Source organism: Clinocottus analis, unplaced genomic scaffold, assembly GCF_023055335.1.
Source record: "Clinocottus analis isolate CAN_PGR_092001 unplaced genomic scaffold, fCliAna1.0.p SCAF_10, whole genome shotgun sequence".
NCBI classification, from domain to species: domain Eukaryota; kingdom Metazoa; phylum Chordata; class Actinopteri; order Perciformes; family Cottidae; genus Clinocottus; species Clinocottus analis.
The window spans coordinates 1132075-1147603 of NW_027175821.1; the positions used below are offsets into that span (position 1 = coordinate 1132075).

Consider the following 15529-nt stretch of genomic DNA (forward strand, 5'->3'; position numbering starts at 1 on the left):
AAGGTGGGTAGGTAGATGGGTAGGTAGGTAAGTAGGTAGGTAGGTAGGTGGGTAGGTAGGTAGGTAGGTAGGTAGGTAGGAAGGTGGGTAGGTAGATGGGTAGGTAGGTAAGTACGTAGGTAGGTAGGTAGGTAGGTAGGTAGGTAGGTAGGTAGGTAGGTAGGTGGGTAGGTAGGTAGGTAGGTAGGTAGGTAGGTAGGAAGGTGGGTAGGTAGATGGGTGGGTAGGTAAGTACGTAGGTAGGTAGGTAGGTAGGTAGGTAGGTAGGTAGGTAGGTAGGTAGGTGGGTGGGTTGGTAGATCGGTGGGTAGGTAGGTAGGTAGGTAGGAAGGTGGGTAGGTAGATGGGTGGGTAGGTAAGTACGTAGGTAGGTAGGTAGGTAGGTAGGTAGGTAGGTAGGTAGGTAGGTAGGTAGGTAGACGAACAGACAGATGTAAGAAAGTGCAGCAATGTCTTGTATGTGCGTTGTCTATGAAGAGGAGATACGATGAGTCCTCAGTTCGTTCCCTCACTTCTTAAAAAAGGACACAAAGTCTGTGAGGAGTGTTCGTCCTCTCAGCTGTGTTTTCACCCCTCATCACCGCCACAACAACCTTAATTAACCTTAATCTTAATGACATTTCCCGGACTGCCTGAGTCCGTGTGGCGTGCGTCTCCGTGTCCGAGTTCACTGTGACTCCATGAACTAAATACATAAATGCAACGGAGTGAACTTTCTCTCCAGTGTGTAACGTTTGACTGAAACGACGTGTTTCTCCGGCATCAGGTGATGGACTCCGGTGAGCAGGGCCTCTTCGGCGACCTGCAGACCACCGTCTCCACCATCGCCATGACCACCACCTCCGCCTCCTTGGCGCCGCCCAACGAGAGTCGCCACGGACACCATCAGGTCAGCTGCCGAATTACCACCCAAACCCACGCCGCTAGCGAGCCGTAAACTAGATGTAGCGACGACGCAAAAAAAGGTCTTTTCACGCGCGAGGGCATGCAAACACACACTCGTAGGCGCACGCATGCACACACAGATCCTGGATTTTATAGGTCAAAGGGTTTTCATTGAAGCGTTCAAGGTGTGTGTGTGTGTGTGTGTGTGTGTGTGTGTGTGCAGCAGGGCTGTTAGCGCTGGTTGGTAGCAAATCTGAAAACACCCCGAACCCTATCGACAATACCTTGATGGATGAAAATGAGAAGAAAAGAAAATGCAATGGTGCTTTACGGAGGTCTAGTGGCATGTAACGATGAGAACACATGGGAAAGCTTGTTTTAAAGAGCGTTGTTAGCAAACTACATTCGACCACTACACACAAGAGCCGATTGGGTTCTTCTGTCCTTCAGCGATCCTCAACCTTTTATACGCCACGGACCGGTTTCGTAACGACGTAATAAAATGATACGACCGGCATGAAGACAATCGTAAAGTGCTTGAAAATACAACTCACCATTACATTACACATTACATTAGTGGGAGCCCTGAGCTTGTTTCTCCGCAAAAAGCCGGGTCGAGGTGATGGGAGACACCCAACGAGTGTTCTTTACGTCCAGACTACTGCTTAAAACCATTATCTGACAAAACCGTTTTAAAAAGATCCACAATTATTCAACTACACTGGATCCCAGTTCCTCCAGAAATCAAAGCATTGGCTTGAAGAACTCGGGTACGATTGCCTCTCGGAGTACTAAAGGCTGATTTATACTCGGGTTTTACGCAGAAACGCAGGCACGCAAGACACGCATGGCCACCCTTGCGTGGTCAAATCGCCATTTTGCGTGCTTGCGTGCGTCACCCCGAATTTCTGACTATCCGTCAAAGCTACGCAAGCCCTCAAGGCTCTGATTGGTCTGCTAACCACGTCCTTTCTGAGTCTCGCATTTCCAGTTTCATAGCATAATACCTCTGTTTTTAAAAGCCATAAGAGAAACAATGGATCCCTTTGAAGAACGTTTGGCTGAAGAGGTCCACAAATATGAGCATTTATAAAACCCGTCTGACGAGTATCAGGACACGCAGATGGAGGTGAATTCCTGGAGGGAGACATCTGTGAACGTCGGCGTTCAGGTCGACTCTAAACGGTCGTTGCGCCACCTGCTGGTCTGGAGTATGGAAAACACACAGGAACTATAAACCAACACGAGTCCTTCAATCCGACTGCGTGGCCAGATGTAGTTGTAGTTGCAGGAGTATAATTCGCCCTGAACACGCTATACGAGTTAACAGAAAGTCCCGTTGTTGTTGTCTCGCTCCAGGTCGCTTTAGCGACGGAGATCCCGGACTACAACCAGATGACGCTGCCGCTGGGAGGCGGCCACACCGCCACCGCGGCCCAAATGAGGCACTTCTGCCGCAGCTACGAGTTCCAGCTTCCCCCGCAGCCGTCCTCCCTGTCGCCTCCCCTCCCGCCTCCCTCCACCGTGCAGTTCTCCACTTTGGGCCCCGGGGGGCGCCACGTCTACTGCAACATCCCGATGACACTGCTGAATGGACAGGTGGGGGAAAACGGCACCGGGACCCGCTTCTTGTTTTAGTTTGTGCATATCCTAGATCGCCCGACAGACTGTATCCTTTCATTAAATGTCCATGCTGTTGTTTATTTGCATGTAACCCTCAGAGTTTCATCACAATAAAAATAAAACCCCTCTTTTCTCCCCAGGGGTTCAGAGCAGATCACTGGGGAACAAGAGGTCTGTTTGGATAAAATGAAAATGTAGATTTAAAATAGTATCTTCACATTATCCAACCTAAAATATGTATATTTATTCACAGACTGGGAAATAGCTGTACCACAGTACAGTTACCCCTAATCATGAGGCCTGGTGCACTATTAGCATGCAATACAACGTATATATAAATATATATATACCGTAGAACTACAGACCCTGTTTTCTCCTTTTTGAGTTGTACATTTCTTGCTAGGAGTTGTGGTTTCGGGGAAGGTTTCCTGCTGATCGCTGTTGTGCTGTGTTTTTTCCCCCCAGGTGCAGCAGAGCAGTACGCTTGGGAAGAAGCCGGACCTGCACCTGAACAGCACCTTTGTACCGCTCACCAGCAGAGAACTAAGCTCTGACATCTGGTAGAGGACCCTCCGCTCAACTGGTACTGGATTACAGATCAGTTCACAGACTGTTTTCACACCGGCTTTGGATTGGACTGGTTGGTCGACTGGTTTTCATGGAGTTCGTGGACGGTGTACAGCCTTGTTTTCAGAGGGTTGGGGGTGGGAATACTTGACTTGGGGATTGCAGATTGAACAAAGGACTGCTTTAAGACAGTGTGAACCCAACGCTTGGATATACCGGCTGCAGACCGCATACAGACACAGATTGTAAAACTGACCGTATGCTGGTTTTGGATATACCAACTGGGAACAGACTGACACAAACTGGTATGTGAGCTGTGAAACCAACACCATTGGGGGGGGGAAGAAAAAAAAGCACCGGACACACACACGAACTGAACAAGTCAATGAAAAGGTCCAGAATACTTTAAGCAATGAAGTGAGTTAAGTGTGTCGAATAAGCTACCCGGGTTGGCCCTCGGAGCACAAATAGAAGCAACCATCTTGAACTCACACACCGAGCTGTGTGCCCCGGATGAAAAAAAAACAAACAAGTTGATTTGTCAGCTGCTGAACTCCTCGGACATAGCGGTCGATCGAAAAAAACAAACGTAGCGAAATCTCAAAAAGGCCAGTCGACCTTCGACCCGGACGAGTTCTCGGCGCATCCATCGACCTGTGGACCTGAGGCGGGACTTCAAGCAATGATTTATTTTCTTGGAATTACCAGTCCACCTTAAAACAACAAGTCAACCTCTGGAGATACAATTCCCGGTTTGGAACTAAGAAGCAAAAAAAAAAAAAAAAAAGGTTGACTTTTAAAGAAATGGATTCCAGCAAGAATATCGAGATGATACGTGACGTGCGGAGCGATTGCTCAACTTAGACAGTGAGAACGCGCAGTTAGCTGGTGTATATGGAAATGTGGCTAGCGGATTGAGAGGCTAGCTACTTCTTGAGCTAATAGACACCGAGAGACTGCAAACCAGCCAGCTCACCTTGTAACCCAGTAATCAGCAACTAGACAAGTCATCAGGAGGTGAGCTGGCCCGCGAGAGCGACCGAACATCTTGTACCGCCAAGCTAAACTCATGAGGACTTGGCTTTTTCTATTTGCATGACCACCCATTTAGATAAAAAAAGAGAAAAGAAATAATCAAATAAATATAGATAAAAGAGTAAATGACACAATCATTTCTCGCAGCCTCTTTTAACGTGGAGGAGAAGAGACGTCTTTTGTTGATGAAGTTTGTTGGTTTTCTGTCCATGAAGATCAAACCTGATGAAAAGGGAAAAAAGGAGACGACCCTCCGAAAACATGTTTATTTTCTGTTGTTTTATTTAAGGATTGTATGCTTTTAGAAGGTTGGTGAGCATTATAACCAGTCTTTGTTTTCCATGTTGGTTCCAATAGTCTCTGTACAGCTTCCATAACTTATGCATAGACCTATACACAACAGTGACTTGTTCTCTAGCATTTCTGTTGTTTGTGAGGGTTGTAATGCTCACATGTTGCGTGAGACCCAGAGCCTCTTGCTTTCATGCTGTTCCTCCTGTCATTCATGGATGGATGGATGGAGGGGTGGAGGGGTGGGTCAATGGATGAATGGATGGATAGAGGGATGAATGAATGGGTGGGTGGGTGGGTTAATGGATGAATAGATGGATAGAGGGATGAATGGATGGGTGGGTGTGTGGGTTAATGGATGAATGGATGGATAGAGGGATGAATGGGTGGGTGGGTGGAGGGGTGGGTTAATGGGTGAATGGATGGATTGAGGGATGAATGGATTGGTGGATAGATGGATGGATTAATGAATGGATGGGTGGATAGATGAATGGATGGGTGGATAGAGGGATGAATGGATTGGTGGATAAATGGATGAATGAATGGATTGGTGGATAGATAAATGGAAGGATTGGTGGATAGATAAATGGAAGGATGGATGGATGAATGAATGGGTGGGTGGATGGATGAATGGGTGGGTGGGTGGGTGGGTGGGTGGGTGGGTGGGTGGGTTGGGAGGGCGGATGAATGAATGGATGTATGAATGGTTGGGTGGATAGATGAATTAATGGATGAATGGGTGAATGAATGGGTGGGTGCTCCCAGCAGTAGAACCCCGCTGAGGGAAAATGTTTTGACGTCTCTCTGGGTTGGAGACCACGCCGTCTGAGGAGGCGCCACCGACACCGAGCCGGACTCCAACTGAACCCGACCACTTTCATCCTTTGTGAGCTTTAAGAAACCGAGATATAATATTTAAGCAAAGTGGATAATGTTTTGTTTTTTTAATTTACACATTGTCTTATTTTGAACCAATGAATTCTGGATATTTGAGATTGTTTGATACAATTATTAATTATTTGAGTTATATTCGATGGCAATATACAGTATAGTGGTTGTCTTTTGATTTCTGCTCATTTCTTTGACAATTCTTTGGATATATTGGTTGAAATAATTTAACTGAGAGCAAATAAAAAATATAGGAGTTGTTTTATACATCTTGGACGCCTGTTACAACTCTTATTTCTTCTTTCTTCTACTTTTTCCCCCTGATTTCCTCTTGTCTCAGGCTGTTTTCTCATATATTATTTCCTTCTCTTTCACATTGACGTGGCTGACAGACACTTCCTCTTCCCCCACAGAACAAGTCATAACACAACATATAGATGTGCAAGTTAAAAAACAACAACATCCAATCAAACAAATCGTATGTTTGTAACTGGGTCATCATTTCAACCAGAGCATTTTATCATTTAGTGACATTTTTTGGTTTTATTTAGTTGAAATGGAGGTTTCTGACAAAGTCAAAAAGCCTTGATGCAATAAACACATTCGATGTGGTTCTTTTATCCATTTAAATCCTAAAACGTGTCGGTGTCGACCCCGACACAAGAGGAAGGTTAAGGGGAATTGCTTCATGTTGTCATTCGATGATCCAGGATGTTACAGAACGTACGGTTATAGGCGCAAACCTTTTACAATTATTCCTGAACCGTTTGACAGCCTTTGAAAAGGCGGCTGCTGAGCAGGCGGCGGCGTGCTCGCAGGGTTCGCCCGAGGCCAACGCTGCGGGTCTGCGTGGTGTGATAAGCTGTAGCTGCAGTGCGGCGGTTGTGAGATAGCCTGCGGGCAACGCTCACGTGCGCTAACATGCTCAACGCGAGGAAGTGCGGCCGGCCGAGACGCTCGACAACACAGAGGGAGAGCGAACGGTACTGCTCTGGTTGTCCTAATGTCTGCAACTGGAGAAGAATAGAACAAAGTAAGTATGTGTATACTTCTTACCATACTGTATTACACTTTTAAAGTCTTTCCATGTTAGAGTTTATTATCACAAAACAATGAATGTACCCTAATTATTGGGTTTAATAGAACTGAAGTGGTTCCAATTCAAATCTGTTCAATGAGGTAATGTCAATTTCCACCTGTCTGCATTGTCTTTCTGGACCAAATCACGTTTTTCTGAGTGTTAGCGTTTCAGGAAGTGAAAACCACACACGTTCAAAAGCTGTATGTCTCACTGCTCATAGTGTGCGTTCCCACATAAAAGAGTAAATGTTCACTGCGGTTAAATGGTTTCTGTTCGGCTGAAAATATTGCTGCCTGCGTCAGTTCCTGTTGATTCTCATGAAATGCAAAGTACTGATCGTAAAGGTTGAATTTCAGGTCGTCATTACAGTGAATAAATGAGGACCGGGTGGCTGACGTGAACGTACGGCCCGACTTTTAAGGCCAATTCATCCAACGGGTGTTGAGACATTTCAATTGAGATCAATCCCATGAGAAAAAAAGTCCTTCAGACGTGTTCACACCAAAAGAGTAGATTTCATGGAGAGTCAATGCACGGACGCGAATGGTTATGAATTTTTTTATTTTTTTCTGTTTTACAGGAACGTGACCGGGTTAGTTTACGTTAGCTAGTGAGGCTTTAAGCTGCAAACTAAAGGAACGTGACCGGGTTAGTTTACGTTAGCTAGTGAGGCTATGTGCTGGTAGCTACAGGAACGTAACCGGGTCAGTTTACGTTAGCTAGTGACCCTAAAACTCTCCCCTCATCCCGTCGTCTGCTCAGTACAACATGCATCTTTGATAAAAACATGACTATTTGAAACATGTTGGCATCACCAGCACGCTGCCGGTCTGAGAGGTTTCAAATAGTCATGTTTTTTAGCTCCCTTTTAACTCAATTCATCCACAACAACAAAAAGAAAAGTGTTGCCAGAAGTCCGTTTTCTTTAGAGAGGTGAGCTTGAGCCTTTGTACTCAGAGACAATGAGTTGTGTCGTATTCCTGTAATATCAGCACCTACAGTCAGAAAGTTTCATAATTACATCACTGAATGCTTCGGTTTATAATATCATCAGATATTTGACATATTTGAAGAACGAGCAATGCAAAGTTCCCCTCCTGCAGAGGGAGTGTACAGTGTAGTCACAAGATAGACGCTGTGGCAAGAACCACAACACTGATAGTGAAAGAAAGGCGTGGACACAAAACACTTTCAGAGAAGAAGCAGGACTGAATTTTGAGGAGAATGTTAAATGTTAAAGTCGGAGCTATTACTTCGTTAAATGGTTTTTATTCTCTTTTTTTTTTTTAACTTTTACTGTTTAAAATTCCTTAAAGCTGGCGTCTATTTGTCTGGCAGCGAGAGGAATTACCACGAGGGACAGAAGCGTCCGCTCGCAGTACGGCGAGAGAAAAGAGAAAGAAAGGAGGAAAGGAACAGTTACCACAGAGCTTTCTAAGGCAGCGACAGGCCCAGACAGAATACTGTGTTAATTTTTCTGGCAAAAGTCCCGCCAGCTTTCAGCTCAGTGCACTTACAGATGAAACGGGAATGCTGTGTGACAATAACCTTCAGGTTAAATGACTCAACTGATTGTATTTCAAACGAATAACTAAACCTGCCTCATGCACCCACCAGAGGCCTGTACTTCTTTACAAAAGAAAAAAACATTATTTTAAAACCAAAACTCTCTTTTTTTATAAAGCTGAGAGTCACGAATACAAATTCACTACTTGTATCGTGGTCAAGAAGCTTCCTGTTGCAAAGAGTTGCTCCGAATGATCGCCCTATGCAAAACAAAAAGAAACTGTACAGATTAGATCAAAACACGTCTTCCCCTCAACGCAACAATGCTGTAAAGAGAAAAAACAACACGGTTACAATGCAAAGATATGCACAGATGTCCATGTAATGCCTCTACTAGCAACCAGAACCTCAGAAACCATTTAACCCCAAATTACCAGCATGGTGGCATGTGAATGAAAGCATATTAATGAAACCATCATCACGCGAATGGTCAACTGTTTCGGCGAAGTTAGGAGAGCATTCCCAGAATGTTGGTGGATCTCATCAGTGAAAGAGTTCACTCACATTTCATAACTGACGCTGTTGCAATAATATCTACTTCTGGTGCAGATGAGAAACACAGCGACGGGAAAAAAAAAAAACGCAAAAGAAAAATCACAACGCGTGACTCAACATTCAGGACGTCAGTCATTCCTTCAAAGCCGAACTGCAGAAACACTACGAAACATTACTGTACTGACGACATCTTTTAGTTTCAAGTGTTTCTCATGTCTTTCAACACGGAAGATTAAACTGCATCATATGCAAAAAGTAGAGAAAATGTACTTCAAATTGCGACAAAGAGAGACGGAGATGATCATCCGGGAAAAGAGTGAGCGCTGTCACATTTCCTGGACGCAGGTTGAGTCATGACAACACACTCACACACCTCTTTGCGCGCTCATTGTGAGGCTAAGGCATATCCAAACACCAGCGTTCAGACGACATGTTTGTGCTCCGTGTGCTCGTCTGCTGCGTTCGGACCACAACCACACGGTGCATTTGGACACCGACACATCGACAGCCACATCCTCATTCTCACCTGCTGTCTGTCTGGCAGCTTTGCTGAAGCTGAAGCTGTCACGGCGCTCGGAGGTCCCTCCGTGCAGGAAAATGCTGGAGAGCGCCTTTTGCAGATGGTGAGTGCAGAGTTTAATTCAGTTTGTTTCAAATGCATCGACTTCAAAAGCGGTCGGACGGTGAAGTCCCGAACTCGTGGAGTCGGAAAAAGTGTGTCTGTTGATAGAAGGATCAGTACAGCTGGTCTCAGGAGCCTCTCCCCTCTCTTCAAACACAAGGAGCTCATGTCTTGAGAGTGAACGTATCATTTAGGACTTTGTGGTTGTAATCTGTAATGCGACAAGAAAAGATAATCTCAGTTTGGAGCTGCTATAATCCAGCTCAAATCAGCCCAAGTGAATGCTTTTCCCAACTCATTTCACTTCAAAATATGCCAGAAAAGCACCTTTAAGAGACTTACATCTGAGGGGCTTTTGCTCCGATCCTCGTGCAGCTTCCCTCGTGCGAGCCCTCAGACGCCAAAACAAGAAGCCTGCGTGTTGAAACATGCCGCGTTTAAGCAAGCAGCGAGCGGTTTGAAACCGTGAGAGTTAACCGAGAAGTGTTTGAATGAATGTGGAACAGAAATGACTTTCTCTGTTTGCACTCTGCAGACCTGCCTCTTGTGTCACACTTATCTGACGAGAAAGTCTCACCGCGAGAAGAATACTAAGAAAACAATCAGCCTGCCGTGTGACAGGAACATGAGCGAGCAGTTTCATCAAATGCTTTTTATTAAAGAGAGTTAGAGGTACTTTTTTTTGTTTTTAGATCTGTAATGATGGCAGTCCGGCTGGTCCTTTTTGTCTTATTCATCAAGAAATATGTCCAAAAAAATGTCCTTCCGGCTAAATTATTCTGCTACTTTTTTCAGGAGAAATTTAACTTTTTTTCCAAACAAAAAAAGGATTTGTCATTATTATATGTTATAAAGGCTTAAAACAGTGTGTTTTATAACATATAAGTGGCCTTCAGTGGAGGGTTTAGGTGGGCCAGCAAGTGGAAGAACTCTCAGAAACAATATTATTATTTACAACGCCAAAGTGACTCATAGCATTGGAAAGCTACGCTTCTTAGCCTCTAGAATCTGTTGGGATGCCGTAAATATTCAAGGAGTTACGGTCAAATTGTGTTTGCATCCTGTTTCCATGTTAGCTAACTACTGTCAGATGCTACGTACTAGATGCTACGTAAAAGATGCTACGTACCAGATGCTACGTAAAAGATGCTATGTACCAGATGCTACGTAAAAGATGCTACGTACCAGATGCTACGTAAAAGATGCTACATAAAAGATGCTACGTACCAGATGCTACGTAAAAGATGCTACGTAAAAGATGCTATGTACCAGATGCTACGTAAAAGATGCTACGTACCAGAAAAGATTCAAGCTGATTACGTTGGGATCCGATGTCTGTCGAGCTCAAACAACATACGGTCACGTCCTCGGCTCTTCTGCGTCCTCCTGCACAGCGATCGCTTCATGAGCAGCTCGTCGTTTGAATTTGCAAGTTTCCTCTTGTGGCTGCCGGCATACTTTCATGTGTCACACACATGTTGACAAGTGAAAAGGTCACATTCAGCCTGTCTGCAGTGTGGTTTTGGAGCTTCCTGTTTCTGATGGAGTGATTGCTGTGTGCAGTACAACGTCTATAGAAGCTTGTAGATGTACAGTAGGTCTCTCTAGAGAAAGACACCCTGTGTCTCAATAGGATTGTCTTTGTAAATAAACCTCTCTGCAGATGTTTCAGTGCTTGCGGTGGTTCGATGGATGCCGATCTTCATTGGAGACTCCTTCCTTTGCTCTAAACAGTTTCACATAAATCACAACGAATGAGGACCATTTTATTAGCAAAGTGCTTCCTAATCCCGAACCAGTAATGCACAGCAAAGTGCTCCTGATGTGCGACATTATGAGGTATTAAACGACTAATTTTGCCTTTTGTCTCGGCAGTGAAAAGACCACGTGGACGAGAGTGAAACGCCGGCTGAGGTTTTTGATGCTGTTACTCACTCTCGGATTGTTTCTGTTTACTTTCTACGCTTCAAGCCTCGACATGTCGTGGCGTTTGACGGCAGGGCACAACACGATAAATACCTCAGTGCCGGATGTAAGTATGTATGTGTTGGAGGAGCGATAGTGGATCACGTTCAAAACAGACTTTTCGAATATCAACTGTTTAAAATTCGGGCAGTAAAATGAGATTTGTAATTAGCCGATGATGCTAGTTGCAAACAAGTTGCTCAATTATTTGATTAAATGTGCTCAAACAGAACATTTAACACATTTTAGAAGCAACACAATTGCAAAAAAAGTGGATGGAAACGCACTAGTGGGAACGAATAGAAATTATTTAGCTATAGGATGTGTAAACACTCGAATGTTGCTAGCTAGCTAAAGCTAACGTCTGTACAGTCACTCCATTGGGTATCAACACCAACAGTCAATCTTCACACATAAAGCAAAGGCAAAGACTCTGTTTGCCTTTAGTCTGAACACAGATTGATAGCTCTATGTTTTGTCTTTCAACATAAAACTCCAAAAACCTGACCCTCTTCTGTTTGCAGGTCTCAGCAGACGCCCCCGTGGTGTACGTTGTGGCGTACCCAAACCAGTACAGCATCATAGTAGATGAACCACTCAGGTGTGGGCAAGAAAAGCCGTTCTTGGTCCTCATGATCCCGGTCGCACCGGACGACAGAAAGGCCCGCGACACGATCCGCGACACGTGGGGCAAAGAAACAACGGTGCTGGGCAGAGAGGTCAGCCACTACTTCCTGCTGGGAATGAACAAAGGAGAACATGGGACAGGAAACATCAACGAGCAAGTGAGTTGATTAAAACGTCACTGAAGTGGCTTTCTCCATCCCTTTCACCCATCATCAACGTTATAAAGACCCTAAGAGCTTCATCCTCATTCGAGTCCATTTAACTATGGCACTTTTAACTGTATAGACGTGCATCTGTATAACGGGATCTTTAGCCGTACCATCAAGCTCACCTTCAAAGCATAAAACCAGTCTGTGCTTCCTTTTGACCTTTTGTCTGATTAATCTAAGAGAGAAAAAGCAGCATAAAAGGTCTATAAATCCTTCTAACAATACAGAATCATCTCGGCTTTTGTCTAGAACCAATAAGACAAACACAAAACAGGCAATTGCAGAGAGCGCTAAACAGGTTTCTGTGTATTCTGTGACAGCAATAACATCCTTGATGAACTGCTTTTGTCTCTTAAGGCACTGAAACATCACACTAAACTGCTAAAAGGCAGCTTAACAAGGTTAACGAGTTTAACGATAATTAGATTTTTACAATTATATAAATGTTACACATGAAATTCACTTGAAAGAGAGCTATCACCATATCAGGTCCCCACAATAGCTCACACGGTCCTTTTAGTGTCTTTCAGGCGTGGTTTGCCATTCAGGGTCAGAGTCCCATTGCTCTCATAGCAGCAGCAGGCAACAACACATTCAAAGCAACCTGCCCAGCAGCAACCAGTCTCATCCAGCAATCCCAGTTATACCCAGAAAAAGATAATGCGCCGTAATTTGTAGATATCCCAATGGATTGTTTTGTATGTTAACCAAGTAATCATAAACAAGGAAGTATGAAGACCCTAAAAGCTGGTGAGGTGAACGCGTCCAGCAACCAGCAACCAGCAACCAGCAACCTTTCAGCCAGGAGACTGTGGTTTGTTCCCCATGTGAAGAGAGAATCAAGGTTGATTTATTATTAAAGTAACTTGCGTAATGTACGATGTGGGTATTTTGACCCAAACGACGATCTTTTTCTAAATCTAAACAAGTAGTTATGTTAGCTAAACTTAATGAATATTTTACGATCTTTTTCTAAATCTAAAGAAGTAGTTATGTTAGCTAAACTTAACGAAGTATTTTACGATTCCTTTCTAAATCTAATCAAGTAATTTTGTTTGCTAAACTTAACGAAGTATTTTTACGATCTTTTCCAAAAATCTAAACAAGTAGTTTTGTTTGCTAAACTTAAAGTATTTTACGATCTTTTTCTAATTCTAACCAAGTAGTTTTGTTAGCTGAACTTAACGTGAAATATTAAAGAAAGTAGTGTAAAACTTGAAGTATTTTTACAATCTTTTCCAAAAATCAAACTCTATCTTGAAGAATTAATTCTATAAAAGAAATTCGATACACGACCAGCAGGAAATGGACACGTCTGTGACAGTTCGTACGTCATCATTGCGTCGCGTTTAGCGCTGTTGAGCTAGATGTTTTCCTCAGGAGTTTGGCGGCGATCGGACCAGAAGATCAGAACCGTGAATGTCGAGTGTGAATATTTGGCGTACGTTCTCCCGCTCCATCAGAAACACGACTCATAACGAATGCTACTGTCGCTCACGCCGGACGTGTAAATAAGCAACTTGTTGCTGGCTTGTTTCCGCTAAACTACTACCGCTAAACTACTGCTGTAACCTCTGTCTGGTCTTCCCCTCCAAAGGTGTTAGAGGAAAGCCGGAAGCATCACGACGTCCTCCAGAGTGACTTCCTGGACAGCTACAACAACCTCACGATCAAAACCATGGTCATGTTCGAATGGCTCAGCTCCCGTTGCCCCAACGCCTCCTACGCCATGAAAATCGACTCGGACATTTTCCTTAACGTCCGCAACCTGGTCAACGTGCTCCTGACGGCCCCGCGACGCGAGTACCTGTCGGGGTTGGTGGTGAGGGATTCTCCCGTCCTCAGGGACCAAACCTCAAAGTGGTTCCTGCCTTTTTCCGTCTTCCCCGAGTCGTATTTCCCAACGTACGCCCAGGGCCTGGGCTACGTGTTCTCACTGGATCTACCCAAGAGGATCCTGGAGGCGTCGGCCCACGTCAAAGCCGTTTACATCGAAGACGTCTACGTGGGAATGTGCATGATGCATTTGGGAATCGCACTGACGGATCCTCCTCATGGTGATTTGTTTCGGGGAGAGATGCATCATGAACCGAGCGGCTGTTACTGGACCTCAGTCATAACAACAATACTGGAGAACTCCGACCATCTTTCACGAGTATGGAGCGTGTATCAGTCTCAAAATGGCTGTTAGCACGTCGGACCGCCTTGAAAACGATCTCATGCCCTGCACAACAACACTCTGATTACATCGTATTTTACTACCTTCTGGTCTGGACTTTTGATACCAAAGGTTTGTGGGATATTTGGCTTATATCTCAGGTGGACCACCTGTGAAAAAGAACAAGCCAGGATTCAACGGACATGCAAATTCTCAAGAGAAAGTGCAGTTGGACTGGTCATACCCTCGTTGACGTTGAAAAAACTGCCAACAACTGAGCGAAATGGAGGACATTCGTCAATGGCCGACGCACCCAAGAGCAGCAAAGACCATAAGATCTCCGGTGTGTGTAAAAATTGCACAAATGATTGCAAAGACGTCAATAATTGGCAAGACTTTTTACTGTAAACTGATGGAGTTGTCTGCGCGTAAAGCTCATCCGATGTGGAATATCATTTTGCTCTTCATTTTTCAAAGTAACCGTGATGGCATTGTCCATGTTTTCCACACAAGAGGAAGAGACCGTCCCCGTTTGATCGGCTGACAAAACAACTCACATTTCACTTCACACAGTCAAAACTGTAGTTGCAGTTGCGTCAACTTTAGAACTGACTCACAACATTTATCTCAGGAAAATCTGAATATATTTACCAGCAAAATAGCTTTTGCAGCAACAATTGTGCAAGTAATACAACACAATACTTTTCATTAACAGTTGATGGGAAGTGCACTCTCACGGTCACACTGCTCATTTTGATGAAACTGGTGTCTGATAACGTCGAGTTTGATCAATTTTATGGCCATTTGGATGTTACAGCTTGTGGTTCTGCTGAATTGCTATACTGACAGTTGTTTCTCATATTTAATATTTTAATATTCCTTTGTTTAGCTCCTCTAGTGGCATGGCTGCGAGGACCGTCTGTCAGTCGGGTCGACACTACTGAAATATCTCGCTGACTGTGATTACCACGAGATGCGTAGAGGATTCTTCCTGCTGACGTTATTGATCGTGCGTTGTGCGATTGCTTTGGGGGGTTTTGTGTGAAATGTCTGGACTCCAGTGGAGGCGTTTTAATGACTGGGGGATCCAGTGACTCCTCCTCGAGCCCCAACATCTGATTATTGGAGGGATTGCCATGTATTTCAGTGGCGGGCTGTGGATTTTCTACCTGAGCCTTCAGTGCCGTCTGAGTCACAGGCCTAACGCCAATGTCCACCCTGAACCCTTAAACCCTGAACCCCTAAACCCTCAAACCCTGAACCCAAAAACCCTGAACCCTCAAACTTTAAACCCTCGAACCATGAACCCAAAAACCCTCAAACCTTGAACCCAAAAACCCTGAACCTCTAAACCCTCAAACCCTAAACTCTCAAACCCCTGAACCCTCAAACCCTAAACCCTGAACCCTTAGACCCTTAAACCCTCAAACCCTGAACCCAAAAACCCTGAACCCTCAAACCCTGAACCCTCAAACCCTGAACTCTCAAACCCTGAACCCTCAAACCCTGAACCCTCA

At 44.5% G+C, this 15529-nt stretch overlaps 2 protein-coding genes across 3 annotated transcripts in view; both read left to right on the top strand.

Annotated features, from left to right (window-relative positions):
• The window catches only part of LOC137790322 (X-linked interleukin-1 receptor accessory protein-like 2), a 24340-nt gene extending 19670 nt beyond the window's left edge, over window positions 1–4670 (top strand). Inside the window, exons 9-12 of one of the 2 annotated variants that reach the window (XM_068584463.1) lie at window positions 767–889; window positions 2245–2484; window positions 2649–2679; window positions 2974–4670. In XM_068584463.1, the coding sequence (XP_068440564.1) occupies window positions 767–889; window positions 2245–2484; window positions 2649–2679; window positions 2974–3062 (483 nt within the window). In that variant the 3' untranslated portion in view covers window positions 3063–4670. The remainder of the gene's footprint in view (window positions 1–766; window positions 890–2244; window positions 2485–2648; window positions 2680–2973) is intronic. The other variant, XM_068584471.1, reaches the window with a different exon arrangement.
• A 4058-nt stretch (window positions 4671–8728) lies between these two features.
• On the top strand, window positions 8729–14922 carry LOC137793989 (beta-1,3-galactosyltransferase 1-like). Its single transcript, XM_068590497.1, has 5 exons — window positions 8729–8747; window positions 8976–9054; window positions 10929–11085; window positions 11543–11803; window positions 13452–14922. The coding sequence occupies exons 1-5, from the start codon at window positions 8729–8731 to the stop codon at window positions 14043–14045; spliced, it is 1110 nt and encodes a 369-aa protein (XP_068446598.1). The 3' UTR covers window positions 14046–14922.
• The last annotated feature ends 607 nt before the right edge of the window (window positions 14923–15529 follow it).